The 19,226-nt window shown below is 40.7% G+C and overlaps 1 protein-coding gene across 3 annotated transcripts in view; it reads left to right on the plus strand.

Annotated features, from left to right (window-relative positions):
* Cfap299 (cilia and flagella associated protein 299) overlaps positions 1-19,226 on the plus strand; it is a 472,916-nt gene that overhangs the window by 15,608 nt on the left and 438,082 nt on the right. For all 3 annotated transcript variants that reach the window (XM_006535280.4, XM_006535279.4, NM_001024614.1), the window contains exon 2: positions 1,487-1,617. In XM_006535280.4, the coding sequence (XP_006535343.1) occupies positions 1,487-1,617 (131 nt within the window). The remainder of the gene's footprint in view (positions 1-1,486; positions 1,618-19,226) is intronic.

Consider the following 19,226-nt stretch of genomic DNA (forward strand, 5'->3'; position numbering starts at 1 on the left):
TCGCTCTTTCTATTAAAGATGAATTCCACTAGGTGGAGGCATTTGCTCAGTTTTGTGGTCCCCGTTAACTAAACACAGCAACAGTGAAGTCTGATATTTGAAAAGTATTTTAAATTAGTTACTACTGATGTATCACTTTTCATCTTAAATGTAATTTACATATTTATCAAATTGATCTCAAAGATAAATAAATTCAATCATTTCACTAGGTAAAAAAAACAAAAAAAAAAGTAGAGCATCCGAAGCAAGCCTTAATGCTCCTGTGTCCCGAGCATGGCCATGGCCTGGTGAGCGTGCGCACATTGTCCTGTGGGGTTTGGCAGGGTTAATGTGAAAGTTATTTGGTGACCAGAACAGAGTAGTAGTCTAGCATTTTTCACGCATTTATTTAATCGTTAGTCCTCTATTCATTACTGTTTAAAATATATTATATGCTGTTTTCATTCTATTTTAAATGTCGTTAAGGTGATTATTGTTGATAAATAAATATTTTATTTAATAGTTTTACATTAGTAACATCATATAAAAGCAATACTTCTTTTAGCTACGGGAAAATAAACATTATTTATTATATTATTATATATATTATTATATATATATATGCTTTTGAGTATGCCATACACATAACAATGATAACAATGTTTATGATATAATTATTTATTTTTCAAAGATTTATTTATTTTATGTATATGAGTACAATTATAGGTGTCTTCAGATACACCAGAAGAGGGCATCAGATCCCATTACAGATGGTCGTGAGCCATCATGTGGTTGCTGGGAATTGAACTCAGGACCTCTGGTAGAGCAGGCAGTGCTTTTAACTGCTGAGCCATTTCTCCAGCCTCTGATACAATTCTTAAAATAACTGAAATATGGCAGGACTAAAATCCTGGTGGTGGTGGTGGGGTGGATCTGTTTCTGTCAACTTCAGGCACCTTGTGTCTCTCATCTTGGGTGTCTCCTTTTCTGTTTTTATTGGTACCATCATTATCCAGGAACAGTATATCTTCTCAGTTAAGTATGGAAATTCCCCTGTTCCTCTTTAGCTGCATTTGAAGTTGTACTGTTCTGGGTCATCAGCTAATTGACTTAAGTCTGTCTGAAGCACTGGGCTGTCTGAATGCACCCCCTTCTCTTTGTGTACAGTTGATCCTCTCTCTTGTATGCCCACCAGTGCCTCTAATTATCTTGCTTTAAAGATACACTGTTAATTGTCTACAGCTGTTTGCACAAATTGTTTAAAAAACAACAACAGATCTTTGTTCTCTGATCCCTTGGAGAAAACTTGGTGGTTGATGTTGCTTCTCTTCTCATCTTATATCTGTGGTTAAAAAAGGACCAAATGTGTCTAATTGTACTGTCAGGAGGCAGGTCTGCATGTGTAATAGCCCTGGTCTTCTTTCAAAGGACACTTAGCTTAAACAGTTGTTTTTATGTTCATTGAAAACAATTCACCCACACATCTGCTGGCTGGTTTCTCCCTCAGGATGAAAGCCTGGCTCGCCAGTTGGTGGAGCTAGGCTACCGAGGGACAGGAGAAATCGTGAAAAGGGAAGATTTCGAAGCGAGAAAGGCAGCTATCAATATTGCAAGACAGGCTGAAAGAACGCAGAAAAAGTAAGTGTCCGTGTTGCACATCCAGATGTTACAGACTAGGGTGTCTTTAAAAGTCCAACCTTCCTTGACTATGACAGCCTGGATGTCCTGCTGGGAGCAGAAAGGCTTGAGGTGCCATAACGTTGCACTGAAGGTCAAGAAGCAAAGGCACTGTGGTATGCTTGCGGTAGTGCTGTGTGGGAGGAGTTGGGTCTACTAATTTAAGAGATGCAAATTCCAAAACATGGTCATGATGTCAATAAGGCACGTTATAAAGTAACTCACTAGTACCAGTTTTATGCATTTACACACGAAAAGTATGTGACATTTGCCTTAGAAGTCTTTGTCCTTTCAAGGCATATAAACCTTGGCATTGCTTGTGTTCTTGAACTTTACAAACACTGATTTATGGAAAGACAATAACTGTCACTGGCTTTCGTTACTATGACTACCATAAGGCAATATAAAATGTATTAAGATGGGTCCTTAGGAACCGGGTAGATAGCTCATTTGGTCCAGTGCTAGCTGTAAAAGCATGAAGACTTGCTTGTGTTAGAGCCTCAGACCCCAGATGAGCAACTTGCCACATGCTGTGTGCTTGTAATACTAGTGTTGGGCGGATGGAGACAGACCCCATCCCCGAGACTCACTGGATGGTTAGCTTATCCTAATCTTTGAGTTCTTTTCTTTTTTTTTTCTATTTTTCCTTCCTTCCTTTCTTCCTTCCTTCCTTCCTTCCTTCCCTCCCTTCCTTCCTTCCTTCCTTCCCTTCCCTTTCCTTCCTTCCTTCCTTCCTTCCTTCCTTCCTTCCTTCTTTCTTTCTTTCTTTCTTTCTTTCTTTCTTTCTTTCTTTCTTTCTTTCTTTCTTTCTTTCTCTTCCTTTTTTTGGTTTTTCAAGACAGGGTTTCTCTGTATAGCCCTGGCTGTCCTGGAACTCACTCTGTAGACCAGGCTGGCCTTGAACTCAGAAATCTGCCTGCTCTGCCTCCTGAGTGCTGGGATTAAAGGCGTGCGCCACCATGGCCGGCTAATCTTTGAGTTCTAACCCCACGAGAGACCCAGTCTCACAGGGCCAGGCGTAAGTAACTGAGGAACAACATGTGAGCTTGCCCTCTGGCATCCACATGCACCTGTGCATGTGCACCTGTACACATAGGAGCACACACTTCTACACATACATACACATGTATATACGTGAAGATAGGTAACGGGAAGACATTCTCCTAGGCTGAACTGCCTCAAACTGGTAAGATAGCTTAAAGGGATTGATAAAATAACTGTCTATTTAATTTTTAAAAAGTCCTTAAACTTTAAGCGTTGGAGATGATGAGTCCTTAAAACACTGAATTATTCTCAGATACAATCTTTTAAAAACACTCATTATAAGTAGAAATTTCCCATATGCTCAGAATTAAGTGATCGGAGCAGGAAGTGAACGTACCCTGGGAGAGCGCCATCTTAGATGACCATTCTAGTGGCTACTGTGTTTCCGAACCACCTTACTGTATTTGAATATGTTGATATTCAGCAGAATTTCACAGGACTGGAATCTGCGATTGCTTAGCTGAATGCTTGTCTGAGCCAGGGTCTGAGGCTGAAGCCCAGTCAGTCAGCTTGTAGCTTGTGATTGTTTTCGGATTATGGTCCTTATTTCTTTGTCATTTGTCATCAGGAACGGGTTTTTGCCACAAGAGGTCGTCCATATTCCTTTTCTGTTGTCTTCTTCCCCCGGCAATAGTGGCTCACCCTTTAACTCCGACCTGGTGGGGAAAGTTCTCTCCTTTAGTGACTCCTGTGATGATAGTGGGCCTAGCTAGATGACCCAGGCTCATCTCAGGCAGGCCTAGCTAGATGACCCAGGCTCATCCTGGAACTCAGAAATCCGCCTGCCTCTGCCTCCCAAGTGCTGGGATTAAAGTCATGGGCCACCACGCCCGGCTGGGAATGATCATTCTTGAAGGAAACTTGTACCCATTACAGGAAATTCATGCAGCTCTCAGTAACTTACACACAGTTGTCCACTTAAGTCTCTAGTTTTATAATTCATAACTATTCAAGTTTTGTATGTAGGGTTGTGTATGTCTTATACAAGACATCAGAGAGACGGACAGAGACAGAGAATTTATTTATATTTATATGCCATTTTTATAAGATATATAAAGTATTTCATATTGAGATGTGTTGGCCATGTTTAAAGTTTAAATTCTGTCTGTGTCACACATCCATTTTGTGTTTGACTATAAAAGTGGATTTTTTTTTCCCTATGTGACAGTCTCTTTAACTGTCCGGAGCTGGAAGTCATCAGGGTACTCAAGTGCCAGTCTAGGAAGGGGGAGGCCAGTCCCCACCCAGAGCTTCTAGGAAAGGAAGGTCCTTTCATCTGCGATCTCTTCTGGTTGTCTTTGTTATGGATGCTTCCCATATGTTGCCTTCTGTCCCACGTGTTGTTCTTTTTTCTGCAAAATCGACTTTAGTGTTGTTGACAGCAGGGCCAGCAGAGGGCGCCCGAGAGCCAAGACTATTTGCTTAAGATAACTTTGGTCATATACTTGGTTGACTGCAAACTGTACCAAGTTAGAGATCAGATATAGTGTGCTCACCCACGTCTTTACCCTGCTGATGACAGGCTCCAACGTGTCACTGTGCTCCTGGTTTAGCAATTGTAGGATGGCCATTTGTAGATGTGTAGATTTCATTTATAATAATTCTTCATAGGAAAAAAGAGATATAAGTTAAATAAAGCCGGAAGGGATATTTTTGCGAGGGGAGTCACAGGAGAAGGAAAAATTTGACAAAAAAATTTTGAGTGTTTAATCGTGTGCAAATATTCATAGATAGCCGTGTGCATTAGGGACTATGCCAGGTTCTGGGACTACAGTAGAGTCAAAGACTTGCTTACTGCTCTCGAGGAGTTTGAAGGCTAGGTGAATAAAATTAAATCACTGGTTGGAATGGAAAATGGAAAACAGCTTGGCAATTTTTCAAAAAAAAAAAAATTAAACAGATTCTTACCATATGGCCCAGCAATTTTGCTCCTAAGATTATCCCCAAGGGAACCGAAAACACGGGCAGGTAAGTACTGAAACATGGACGCTGAAAGCTGCGTTATTCATAGTCTCGTCAAAGGGGGAGGGGGGCAATCCTAATGCCTAATAACTGATAAGTGGCTAAAAATGCGGCATAGAAGTGTAACTGGGCATTATTCAGTTATAAAAATATAACGTGCTTTTCTGTGCTCCAGCACCGATAAACTATGAGATCGAAAGGGCCAACGCAAGGAACTGCGCTCAGAAGCCCGCCTGTGCCCTGAGGGAGGCGGCCTCACAGGCTCGGGCGTTTGGATATTGGTTCCCGGGTGGGGGCGCTCTATGTGGAGGCATAGGAATTGTGGCCTCGTTGGAGGAAATATGGCCCTGGGAGTGGGTTCTAACACTGCCATCAAAGCTATAACCACACCCATAGCCTCTCGTAGCTATTATTATTATTATTATTATTATTGTTGTTGTTTTTATTATTGTTATTATTATTATACATGTGTACCCTCCCATACAGCTTCTGTCTTAATAAGCACTGAAAATGTCGCGGAGTGGCGGCAGACACTTGTACACCCGTACTTGTAGCTTTGCAGAAGACAGAGGCAGAAGGATAGCCCACAAGCTTGAGAATGGCCTGGGCGGTATGATGTGATCCAATCGCAAAGTCAAAGTACTAGAGTCAGCGACCTGGCTCAGCAAGTAAGGGCGCTGACCGGCAAGACCGGTTATGTGATGCGATCTGTAAGACCCACATGGAGAACTGACTTCTATAAGTTATCCTCTGATCCCCACATAAGGGCCCCGGCATGTACCCCTCCACAACCCTGTAAATACTTGAAATGTAACAAGAATTAGTCCTCCCCTCCCACAGTACCCGGGAAGCTGTCTTCCTGTGACAGACAGAAATAATGGCTACCTTTCTCTTAGCTTCTGGTTATTTATAAACACTGCAATGTTTTAAAACTCAAAACTGAAAATCTGTAACTATTAAATGTTGCTAGGTGTGTGGTACACAATGTTAATTCAGACCTTTGGGAAGTAAGGCTTCCTCCATTTCTAGTTCACTTTCTGTGTCATGATTGCTGTTCAAAATGTGAGTCCTCAGCTCACTGCTCCTGCCTGCAAACCTTCAGGTCTGCCATCGGCGACTCTAACCGTCTGGAATGTAAGCCCAAGTAAACACTTTCCTTTGTCATGGTGTTCTATCACAGCAATAGAAAAGCAACAAATACAACCATAAATTGTATGATTTAGCTTACAGAAGATGCCCAGAATAGGTGAATCCATGAGACAAGCAGATTCATAGTCGTCAGAGGATTGGAGGAAGGATTGCAGACGGCTGCTACTGTAGTGAGGGACCTACCATTTGTGGGGGATAAAATACGCAGATAGGAACTGCAATGCTTGCATTATTTTAAAATACATTCAAAGCTGTGCCTACAAACTGAACACCTTTATAGTATTATTTAATTTTAATTTTATGTGTATGCCTGCTTTTGCCTACATGCATATCTATATACTGTGTGCATGCCTGGTCCTCATGGAGACCAGAAGAAGGTGTGAGGTCCCCTGTAACTGAAGTTACAGATTGTTATAAGCCTTCCAGTGGGTGCTGGGAAGGAACCCAGTGCTTTGAACCACTGATCTATCCCTCTAGGCCATTTATAATGCATATTTATACCAATAAAGAGATAATTATGAAACTGCCTTATGACCCAGCTCTATCACTTTTTGGGCACATAACCAAAGATGATGCTATGCCACAGAGACACCTGCATATCCATATCACAGTTGGTAGGGAATGGAATCAGAGTTGTGCATGAAATACTGAATGGGAGATAAACGTGTGATATATGTATACAATGGAATTCTGTTCATGTGCAAGGAAAAATGAAATCAAAATCTTCAGAGGCATAGCTGGAACTGGAAACATAATTATACAGAGTGAGGTTCCCCAGGTCCAGAAGGACCACAGTACATAAGGGATCCCAACTCAATCTTCAGTTCTCTTTACTGAACCCCGGGGTATTCCTGGAAGCCACAAAACTGGGAAGGGGACAGAACTGTCTTCAAGAAGGGCAGGCAGTGGAGCATAGGCGAAAGAAATATAGAGAAGGGAATATTCTGGTTGGAAGCTTTAAGCAGGGAAGGCACGAGAGGGTGGGAGATGAAGGTAGTGGAGAGGAGTCACCAAAACCAAGAGGGAATGGAAATGTCACATCCCTTACATTGCTCCTCTACAAAACACCAGAGAGGTGGAGATGGGTCACCTACATGGCCAGAGAACATTGATCCTAGCAACAATGGATCATTAGACAATTCTCTGTCCCAGGTGTGAGATAACCTCCACAGGAGTTGGTCAGGAATCCAGGGCCCCCCAAATAAGTTCTCTTCTTAGATTATTGAGACAAAGTCTTACAACATTGCCCAGACTGATCTCTTGTATAGTAGGAATTATTTAATTTCAACCTAGGCTTTCTACTCCACCTTTATACCATTTAGTTCCCAGATTAAAACAAAAAACAAAAAACCAGACTCAACCTTTATATTTACACTAAGCCTTAACCAGCACAAGAGCTCCTTAGATCCTTTCGATGTTGCTGAGATCTACTTTCTATTGATAACCCTGAGTCATATTACTTACTTTATTTCATCTGGGCTACTCTTAACTCTAATTGACTAGCCCTCAGGGACACGTTCTCTTTACTCCTAACCCACGGTGGCTTCTCCTTCCTCCTCCTGTCTTCTTCATCCCCCAACATGGTACCTCTCCCACCCCAAACCCTTTAGACCTAAACCCCACCTATATTTCTTCTGCTCAGCTATTGGCTGTCAGCACCATAATTTACCAATCAGAAATAACTTGGGGGCAGCATCACAGGAGCCATGTGCAGACTCCAGGTCTTGGGGTCCTGCACTTAGCATTACAGGAGACAGAAAAAGACAAAGCCTCAACACGGTTGTGTAGTGCAGTGGTGATAGAGACACAGGCCACCATGCCTGACTAGACGTCCATTTTTTCTACATTCATTTATTTATTTATTTATTTGTTTGTTTGTTTGTTTGTTTATTTGTGTGTGTGTGTGTGTGTAACCACTGTGCACACATGCCATTACACATGTGTGGGGATCACAGGACCACTTGCACATGTTGCGTCTCTTCCACCAGGTGGCCACAGGGATTGACCTCAGATCCTCTGGCTTGCAGTCAGGTGTGTTCCACGCTGAGCTGTCTCGCCACTCCTCAAATAGACTTGTACTTAAATTTTAATCCCTATACTTAGATTAAATTTTCCAAACTTACACTATTATGGCTTTTTCAACTCTTTATTTATTGTCTTTTCCTTTACCTGTGGATGTTGAGATTTGTAAATGTGCAGATAGGTGGTGGATATAGTTGTGACAGTCTTCATTTGTGAAAAACGAGACAGTAGACCAATGTGAGTGCATCTTGTGTGATGTAGTGTTAAGTACTGGTTATATTATAGATATGGTTTGCTGACGTGCCAAACTGGAGAATTCTGTACATGTTTTAATTTTGTTTTCTGCTCACGGCCATGGATGAAATACTATTTTCTCTGTTTTAGAGATGGAAATCTAAACACACAGAGTTTATGGAGTTGACTCTAAGAGAGGCCAGAAGCAAGACGAAAGCTCAGAGCAGCTGGTGACAGAGCCTAAATTCTTAACAACCACACTCTTTGGCTTCGAATACTAAAATACGATGTTAGATGCTACAGCTTCAGGACTCGGGCTCCTCCTCAGACATTATCCCACTAGTCGAAGTTATTAAGTCACAGGACCAAACCAGTGTTTGTGGGAGTTGCAGGCATTGAGTCCCTCCCGATGACACTGTCTCTGGAGAGGATGGGGTGAGATGCATGTCTACCTCTGACAGTCTAAGTAGTCAGATAATTCACTCCACACAGCAGACGGGACAATGGGGTTTTGATGACCTGGCATCCATGACCTTAGCAGGTTTGCTTTCACACAGTATTAGATCGGGTTTGAAAAGGTGCAGGTGTGTTTTGGTAGCTTTCTCTCTAAGTAGTGAATTTGTAGCATTAGCAGAAATGTTTTTGCACCTGGAATTGGACAGTGATAACAAACTTTCCCAAGCTAAGAATAAATTAAGACTAACATTTAACTTTTTTTCCTGTAATTTAAAAATGTTTGAATTATAAATAGTTTTGGAAAAACCCACAGCAATAAATAAATAAAATTTGTTTACATAGGTGCTGTAAAACCATTTCCTTTAATGGAGATTGCTCCTTGTGAGGAGTTAGTAATCTTAAAAGAAAAAGACTAGAATATAGGAAATTATTTTTCCGTAGATTCCAAGGGTTTAGAGTGATTCTGGTCTTGTAACTTGCCTCTTTATTCCCACACTAACTGCCAGCTCTGGTTTTGTCCCTCTGGAGCCTAACCCTCATCCTGAAGTAGACTCCTTAAGCTGGCTTTCTTTCTGCCTCATGCAAACCATGCTGGAAGCTGGTTTTTGTTTTGATCGATCCCTGTGTAGGGGCTCTCAGTAGAGGTCTCCCAAGATGGCCCATCTGAACTTTGTCCTTCTGAGTTGAGTAGCCGGGCTCTTGCCAACTGCTGTGCTGTACCTTTCTATGACGTTTCCTTAGCTATGTCATATCTTGCTCCTCAACTACAGATGGACTCTGTTTGAGCAGCCATCTTCTGTCCTTCACCACTGCCTGATCAGAGGCAGTCATCACACCTGAGAAATATTAGGTCACTGACCACGGTTGAATAAATGACTTGGCAATTGATATATGTATAAAATGCATGTTTTTAAAACGTAATTTCTTACCCAGGTGGCAGCAGCATACACCTTTAATCCCAGCACTTGTGAGGCAGAGGCAGGCAGAGCTCTGTGAGTTCGAGGCCAGCCTGGTCTAAGTTTCCAGGACAGGCAGTGCTACAGGAAGAAACCTTGTCATGAAACAACAACAACAATAATAACAACAACAATGAAACAAAAACATAATTTCAGTTGCTATTTCTGTGCTCCTGTGTGAGATTCCTGAGTTAATGGTTTTTATATACACATGCAAAGATTTTTATTTGTGTTTATTCTAGGCATCTGAAATGTTATTTTTAAAGAATTTGTTTTAAATATTTTTTAGAATTTCATTCACGAGTAATATTTTTACATCATTTCCACTTTTCTGTCTCCTCTCCAAATCCTCTTGTGTCCTCCTCACAGACTCTTGATTGTGTGACCTCTTCTTTAACCTTTGTTGATATCCACATATATACAGTTTAGTGTTGCCTGCTAGTCCACGTTGTTCAGGGATGACGCTTTCTCTCAGCAGGTAACTACCTGTAGGTTTTCACCTAGACTTGGGTTAGGTCACCTCATGCCACTGTGAATGGCTTCTCAGGCAGCCATATTTTTGAGGTTTCATAGAAGCGACACATATTTCTGTAGTGGGATCTTGGCTCCTTTGGGTGTTTGCCAAGAGCAGAATAGTTGGGTCCCATGGTTGGTCTATGTCTAGCCATTGAGGAGCCTCCGCGCTGACTGCCATGGTGGCTGCAGCAGATTGCACCTTCCCCAGCCGTGAATGAATGAACGCTAATCTTCCCTGACATGCATGCTAGTGCAGCAAATGTCTTGTGCTTCTTTTTCTTTTTCTTTTTTTCTTTTCCTTTTCCTTTTTTTTTCTTTTTCTTTTTCTTTTGTTTTGTTTAGTGTTTTGCCACTTTAACTTGGATGAGATGAAATCTCAAAATAGTTTTAATTTTACATTTTCCTGAAAGCTAATGATGTTGAGAAGTTTTTTGTTTTTTTGTTTTTTTAATGTATTCCATTATTTGAGAGCTCTCTGTTTAGTTTTACTTCTATATCCTATCTTAAGATTGTGCTGTTTTCTTCATTTTTTGAGTTCTTTGTATACTCTAGAGGCACACCCTCTGCCATATGTATAGGCAGTAAGTAATATTTTCCATTTTGTACACTGCTTCTTCACTGTCTTTTGCTGTAGAGAAGTTTTTCAGCTTTGTTTGGTCCCTTTTATCAATGTTTGGTCTTAACTCCCGAATTCCTAGGGAAGTGATTTCAATGTTTTCCCTTGCTGTATATTCAAGCATCTCGCCCACTCTCTTCTCGATCAGAGTCAGGGGCATCAGGACTTATGCTGAGGTCCTTGGTCCGTTTGGAGTTGCTTCTTTGTGTGGGGTGAAAGAGAAGCAATTTTTATTCTTCCACATGACTATTTGTTGATGATACTGGCTTTTCTCCAGTGAGTGTTTTGCTCATGTTTGTCAGGAATCAGGTATCTGCTGGACTGTGGACTTAAATCCTGGTCCTCAGTTCTTATTTATTTATTTTCTTTAAAAAAATTTTTTTTTTATTACGTATTTTCCTCAATTACATTTCCAATGCTATACCAAAAGTCCCCCCTCAACCCCCCCCACCCCCCCGTCCTCAGTTCTGTGTCATTGATCAAGATGTCTCCTTTTTACGCCAGTATCTTGCTTGGTTTTATTCCCATAACTCTGTAATATAACTTAATGTTAGAAATAGTGATGCTTCCAGAAGTTCTGCTATTGCTTAGGCTTGCTCTTGTCATCATATGACTGAGTGTGTGCGTGTATGTGTGTGTGTGAATGCATGGATGAGTCTTCTGTGTGTGTGTGAGTATATGAATGTGTGTATTTCTATGTGAAATTTAAGATTATTTTAAAAATTTATGTAATGAGTTGACTTGAAATTTTGGTGGTGTCTTAGTTAGGTTTCCATTGCTGTGAAGACACCATGACCAAGGCAACCCTTATAAAGGACAACATTTAATTGGAGCTGGCTTACAGGTTCAGAGGTTCTGTCCACTATCATCATGGCAGAAAGCATGGCAGCTGGAGGAACTGACTATATCTTCATCCAAAGGTAACCAAGAAGAGACTGTCTTCAGGCAGCTAGGAAGAGGAGCTCAAAGCCCACCCACAGTGATGCATTTCCTCCAACAAGGCCACACCTATGCCAATAAAGCCACACCTTCTAGTAATGCCACTACCTGGACCAAGCATATTCAAAACGTCACATTCCAGTTACTGGCCCCCAACAGCTTGTGCAAACACAAGAGTCTGTGGTGGCCATACCTAAGCATAGCATAATGCAAAATCCATTTAGTCCAACTTCAAAAGTCCCATAGTCTATAACATTCTCAACAATGTTAAGTCTAAAGTTCAATCTCTCCTAAGATTTATGTAACCTTTTAAGTATCATCCCTTAAGAAATCAAAATCATAAAGCAGATCACATACCTCCAACATCACACAGGATATATATCACCATTCCAAAATGTCATGGTGAGGAAATACTGGACCAAAGCAAGACAGAAGACCATTTGGGCAAACTCCAAACTCTGATTTGTCTGACGTCAAAGATGTCAAACGCTCTTCAGATCTCCAGCTCCTTTCATCCTTGTTGACTGCTGTTGGCAGATCTGGCATTCACCAGTCACAAACTTTGTTCCCTTGAGCTGGTTCCACTCCCAGTTAGCAGCTTTCCTTGGCAGGTATCCCATGTCTCTGACATCTCTAACATCTTGTGGTATCCAAGGCAATTTCAACTTGATAGCTTCTTGTTTCAATGTCTGGGATTCACACATGATCTTCTAGGGTACTCCAAAGAGCTTGGGTCACTTTCCAGAACTGCCCTCTGTCACACTCTGGTTAACGGTGTATAATACCATGCCTAGGCCTAAGTTTTTCTTTATCTCTAACTTGCTTTGTATCAAAACTGGCCTTGAACCCATATATCTGCTTGCCTCTATCTCTTGGGATTAAAGGCATGTATCAGGCCTAGGCCTAACCTTTTCATGGTCACTATGCCTCAAGATTCAAATCAAAAGCCTGTATCCTATTTTTGGATTGTAGTCCATTCCAGATTAAAAGTCCAAATGAGAACAAAAATCAATAAATACTAATGCTTAACATGATATATGTATTCCTTGTTCAATGGCAAATATAAACAATAGGCAAACAATAAACTGGGTGGGATCTTGCCCTGAGATCACCACTCCCTTAATCCGTTTATCTCCTCGAATACAGGACTCAGCTCCATTGCCCTCCCTGGTATCCCTTTATTACTCAAACCATACATTATGTATTTTTCCTTTATGAGGTTGCTATGCTTGATCAAAATGCCTTTCATGAGAGTAAACCAGAGGACACCATCTATGCTGGGCTTTTCTGAGATTTCCTTTGTCAATGCAATTTATCTTATTCTCCTCACCTAAGCCTGAGCATCAGGCAGACACTTCAGATAAAAGCAAAAAGCAGTCACATTCTCCACAAAAGTATCACAAAACAGTCCCTAGGCCACATACAACATTCCTCTCCTCTGAAACCTCTTGAGCCAGGCCCCCCAGGTCAAATCACCCTCAGTCTTCCACATTCCTACTGGCTCATTTACACCCACTTAAAGCATTCCACTGCTTTTGAACTCCAAGGTCCCCAAGTCCACAATCCTCCAAACAAAAAACGTGGTCAGCTCTATCATAGCAATGCCCAGCTCCTGGTGCCAATTTCTGTCTTAGTTAGGGTTTCCATTGCTGTAAACAGATACCATACCAAAGCAACTCTTATAAGGACAACATTTATTTGGGGCTGACTTGCAGGTTCAGCGGTTCAGTCCATCGTCATCATGGCAGGAAGTATGGCATCAATGAGGCAGACATAGTGCTGGAGGAGCTGAGAGTTCTAAATCTGATTTTAAAAGTAACTAGGAGAAGACTGTCTTCAGGCAGCTAGGAAGAGGGTCTCAAAGCTCACCCCTATAGTGACACATTTCCTCCAACAACCAACTCTATCAAGGCCACACCTCCTAATATTGCCATACTCTGGGCCAAACCATCACAGATGGGAACTGCATTAAATCTGTTGGTTGTGTTTTATTGATAGACTTTCTTATAATATTAATCTTTCCATTCCATGAGTATGGTATCATCTTCAATTTGTTTTTTTTCCCCCCAGGGTCTTAAAGTTTTCATTGTAGATAGCTTTCATGTACTTGGTTGAATTTATTCCAAGTTTTTTTTTTTTTTTTTGAGGCTATTGTGAATGAGATTATTTCCCTGGTTTCTTTTTAGTTTTTTTTTTTGTTTTTTTTTTTTTTTTTTTTCTGTTTTTGTTTTCCATAGGAAGGCTAGCAATTTGTACTCATTAATTTTGCATGGTGTTGCTTTGTTGACTGTGCTGATCCCTGGAGTCTTTAAGATTATTTATGTATAGAATCATATCATCTGCAGACATGGAATATTAAAAACTTCTGATGTGTTTGGGAATTTTAATTCCTCAAAAATTCTGCCATGGTAAACAGGGTTGCTCTGGCCATGCCCCCTATTGTAGACAAGGCTGGCTCCTGCCGAGCATACACTGGGTACTGGAAATGTCACTTGGGGTGTGAGATGTGAATATTTTACCCTACCTTCAAAGTAACCGAACCGTTTTGCCACCCTACTACTGTAAGATGGCCCTAGGAATTAAGATGTGTTTCAAGGAGTTCTTTCTAGAATCATCTTCTTACAGGAAATACCATGCTGGAAGTTAAAATGACATTTCTCCCGTGCTAAACCTAACACCAAGAGAAAAGTCTCCTGTCCTGTTTCTGGTAATGAGGGTCCACAGGTAACACACGTATGCATATTTTCTTGTTTTTGTTTCAACCATCTATAGGTTTTTAACGTTGCTACAGAAAAAGATATATTGAGAACTTCTTTCATCCTAATTCTTCCTAAAATGAAAAAAAAAAAAAAACAAAAACAGTGTGTTATATAAATGACCGTATATGTATGTATGACAGAATTTTCTTTTAACATGCATGAAGATTCAGTCCTAGAACCATACCTTGCAGCCAGAGGCTCCTGTTGTGATCTTATAAATTAATAGAGTGACTTTGGCTTTGCATCTCATCTAACACTTGTCAGAATTTGCTTTAGCTTTGTTGTTTGGCCATTTTCAAAGTGGCTTTCCACGGAGCTCTTGAATTCAGTTCCTGATTGTAGAGGAATTTTGTTTCTTTAAGTCATAAAGACTTTAAGTAGCTTCTGCTAGTTGGCAGTTATTCTTCTGTTTTCAGGTTTATTCCACAGTTAGATGATGGTGACAATGGTGTCCTGAGGTTACTTAGTGTTTCCGTGTAAAGCGCATGTTTCTCTCGCTTGTGTGAAGAACAGAAGTCCAACCTGGCCTCCTCCTTCCACTTAGAACTGTTTAGTGCCTCTTGAGGGAATTGTTAGCCATAGAAGATAGCCAGAAGTGCTTATGAAAAGGGCAAAAAAGATAAGAAAATTCTGTACCTTAGAAAGTAATGAGTTTCTAAAATAAAAACATATTGTGGCACAAAATCTTCCTAGTTCAGCTTTTCTAAACAAGGAAAAATAATGGTTTAGTACTACACTGAGAAAGATAATCAACTGCTAAATGTATACATTAATAACAGATAATTATGGATTAAAGTATTTGTGAAATGAGAACTTGGGTATAAGTAGTCTCATGATTCTAAACAGGAAGAAAACCATGAGAGACATAAGCTGTTTTCAGGTATTGCTACGTCTCACAGTTGGACATAAGGTGTTTCAGTATTTTATGGCCAGGTCTACAACTCTTAGAACTTTGCCACGAGATGAATGCATACAATCACTTAAAATCAAGGCAGCTGTGAGAGAGTGTGTTTAATACGTATTATCGATGGCAAGTTCAAATAGCAAAACTCAAATAAAATTTCAATGTGCTGACTCACCACTTTTCAGGACCTTGTGGATAAAGATTAAAAACAAATTTTTAATTTTTTTTGCAAACTTTTTAAGATGACCCCACAGAGTTTCTTAGACTATGTAGCACTTGAACTAAAGGCAGATTTTTAAATGCACATAAAATCGTGAAGAAAACATGGTTTTGAACATCGCCGGGATATGAATATTGATGATCGCTTTATGGATTGTGTGAATTTTGCTTTGACATCTTTTCCCTTTTACTTTTTATTGTCAGTAGAAAAATGTTTTGAACTAGTACACTTCTAAATTCCATCTTCGCTGGGCATGGTGGCGCATGCCTTTAATCCCAGTACTCGGGAGGCAGAAGCAGGCAGATTTCTGAGTTCAAGGCCAGCCTGGTCTACAAAGTGAGTTCTAGGACAGTCAGGGCTACACAGAGGAACCCTTTCTCAAAACCAAAAAAAAAAAAAAAAAGAAAAGTAAAAAAATTTTTAAAAAATTTTTAAAAAATTAAAAAATAAAAATAATTAAAAAAATAAATCGAAATTCCATCTTCACTAACTTAAAGAATTGTTTGAAGCTCTTGAAATCTGATACAAGGCTTAAGGAAAGGTCCCATGAAATGATAGCGTTCATGATTATAAAGCAAAGAGGCTTAGAAAGAGCAATATATTTTTTGAAAAAAAATCATGCACACCACTTGGAATGTTTTATCAAGAGAGGGAGACAGAAGCAAAGAGCAGCCCTGCTTTATTTGGCATTAGTGCTGTGTTCGATTTTGGTCTTTGCATTTGGCAAAGACTATGGAGACTCTGGAGAGAGTCCAGTGAAGATCAGCAAAAGTGATGTAAGGAATAGGGACCAGGTCCTAAGAGAGGGCTCAGCAGGATCAGAGCTGTTTAACTTGGAGGAGGGAAGACGAAGGGTGATTTAACTGTCTTCAAGTATTTGAAAGGTTAGTGTATGGAAGATGCAGAACAGATGTTCTTTACTCTCACAGGAGACCAAATAAAAGGAAATACTTTAAAATTGTAGCAAGAGAAAAAGTTCAGTTGGTCATAAAGACGGACATAAGTAGAAAGAGGGGATTAGACACTGAGACAGGTAACTCAGGAATATGGGCAAGTTCGGTCCTTGGAGATCTTTAAAATTGGAAGTGCATAACCATCTGCCTTGGATGCTTTCAGTGTCCTCCCACCTCTGTGCAGGGAGCCCTTCTGCCTCTGCCTTTGAAACCCTCTCATCTCTGACATCCTAAGCATGTTGTTGTCACTGTCACGGAGCTGTCTAGGGACCTTTATTAAAACATAGAAGCGGGAATTCAGGTCGCTGAGATTCTAGGGGCTGTCTGACACTTGACACTGATTCTCGCTCAGTTGCAGAGCTCTTAGTTTTTGGCTCTTGGATCTTGCCTATTTCTCATCTGTGCATCTGCAGAACTGTATGTGGTCCCCCATCTTTCCCCTGAACTGTCTGCATCGACAACTCTGGGGAACCGTGGCAGCCACTTGTGTATTTAAGATCAGACATTGCTTTAAATTATTTTATTTGATCATGGGGAGGGAATGTGTTTCCCCCTTTCACAGGTTAAGAAGTAATTGGCTCAGAGAACTTTAGTTATTAGCCTGAGACCCTTCAGTAGGCTAATGAAGAGCTCCAAACTTGGCTTGCCCTATTCTCAGAAGTTTTTAACATTTAGAATTACACACACATGAACACACACACACACACACACACACACACACACACACACACACACCTGCACACACACGCACAGGCACACACACTGTTTATAGAAATATAACATTCTGAATTTAGTGTTGTTGATATGTATGTGGATTTAGTGCTGACCACTTGGGACTCATAACCTATCAGAATCCTCATTTCTGAAGAAGAGGAATGACTCCTCCTCTACGTAGCCATTAATGCCACATTGGCAGGCCAATTGGTGTTATGTTTTCCAGCTCTTGTTTAGACAACCATATTCTTAAGATTTCGTGGGTGTGACTTTCTTACATATGCAGACGACACTAACAGCAGGCATCCGGTTCCTCTGACTCTCATAATCTTCTGTCCCTTCTTCTATGCTGTTTTCTGAGCCTTCCATGCAGGGTTGTGCCCTAGATACACTGATTGGGATTGGTTCCCACATGACTAGTTATTTTCTGCTTTTTGACAAGTTGCAGCTTTATTTGATGGCAAGTAACAGCTACACTTACCTATGGTTAGAAGTATTTAGAATTCAGTTAGAAATGGTCTAGAGTTAGGGAAGTAATCCTAGTAGGTTCTCCTCTAGAGTCCAGGGCCTTAACAGTCATAGAGAATTCACCAAGTGTTTTCAGTAGCATACACAAGTTCCCTTCTATGCATTGGGCCTTGTATCTGATTAAGTAAATGACTGTTGGTTACCCACAGGACGTAAGTGCCACTGTTGTGCCTTTCAGATATCTTGTCATTCTGGTGATGGTTGTATGTTAATAAGCTTTGCAGCTGGGTAGGATTACTGATAGCTTTTTAACCCTGGCAGCTTGCACAGCTTCTTCCAGCACTCGGAGAACTGGTCCTCAGGGATGCCATTTCCATGTCAGTTCCAGATGAATTCCTCCAGTCCTGTATCTGAAGTGCATCATGCCCTCAGTAAGAGAGTCTTCCCTTCAGGATCTGGGAGCAACCACAGGCAATGGCAATCACCAGCATTGCTTTGGGGGGGTCTCTTTATAATCTGTACATGTTCTAGAATTTGAACATTATGACCTCTGGAAGGCATCAGGAAGAAAATGAGATATTGAAAGCGTCCAGAGCTTAGTGAAATTCTGAATGATGGTAAACTATGGCCATTTTAGAGACAATTTAGAGTACTCATAGTCCAATGCATAAATTAATATTTAATTCAATATGTGGTTATTCTCACCCATTACTTCACTCTATTATTCCCCAAACTTTGTAGTTAATTTGAGCTTTTGCACTTAAAATAAACAATACATCTGGGAAAAATTCAGATGGAGTAAAAAATATAAACAATCCAATTTTCAGTGAGATTCAACAATTAAATTATATAGCACTTATCTTACTGCTGTAAAAATGATATCTTTCTTATTTACTTATACAGTAGTACACTCTTGCTTTGCTAGGTATTGAACATGTGAATTCTTTACCTTTTTTACTATTTGCTGTGTGTGGTGATGGATTCTTGGGGTGCTTATAAGACAAGCAGGTGTTAAGATGTCTTCAGTGGTATTTTCTGGTTTTGGTGTGTATGCATGGTCATGTCTGTGCTTTTGCACATGTGTGCGAGAGTGCACATGCGTGTGTTTGTGTGTGCATGCAGAAGCCAGAGGACAATCCCAGATGTCATTCTTAGTTGAACACACTGTTTTTTGAGATAGGGTCCTTCACTGGCCTGAAGGTCACAAAGTATTAAAATGTGTCAGGAAGCGCTAAAGTGGCACTTGCTGGCTGAGGAGGATAAGCTTGTTGACCAGCAAGTGCCGAAGAGTGACTCGACACTGCCTCCTAGTGCTGGGATTACGAATGTGCACCATGACATGCAGGCTCCAGGCAGGTTCTCAGGCCCTCCTGCTGTGGCGCGAGCATTCCAGGGACTGAGTTCTCACTTCAGCTTTTTCAGTGTTCTTTCCTTCGCTTTTTCTTTTAAAAAATGTTTATTTATTGTATGTATGTGAGTACACTCTTGCATTCTTCAGACGCACCAGAAGAGGACATCAGATCCCATTACAGATGGCTGTGAGCCACCATGTGGTTGCTGGGAATTGAACTCAGGACCTCTGGAAGAACAGGCAGTGCTCTTAATCACTGAGCCATCTCTCCAGACCCCAGTGTTATTTTCTAATGTGCGATTTCTCC

This window comes from Mus musculus, chromosome 5 (assembly GCF_000001635.26).
Source record: "Mus musculus strain C57BL/6J chromosome 5, GRCm38.p6 C57BL/6J".
Lineage (NCBI taxonomy): Eukaryota > Metazoa > Chordata > Mammalia > Rodentia > Muridae > Mus > Mus musculus.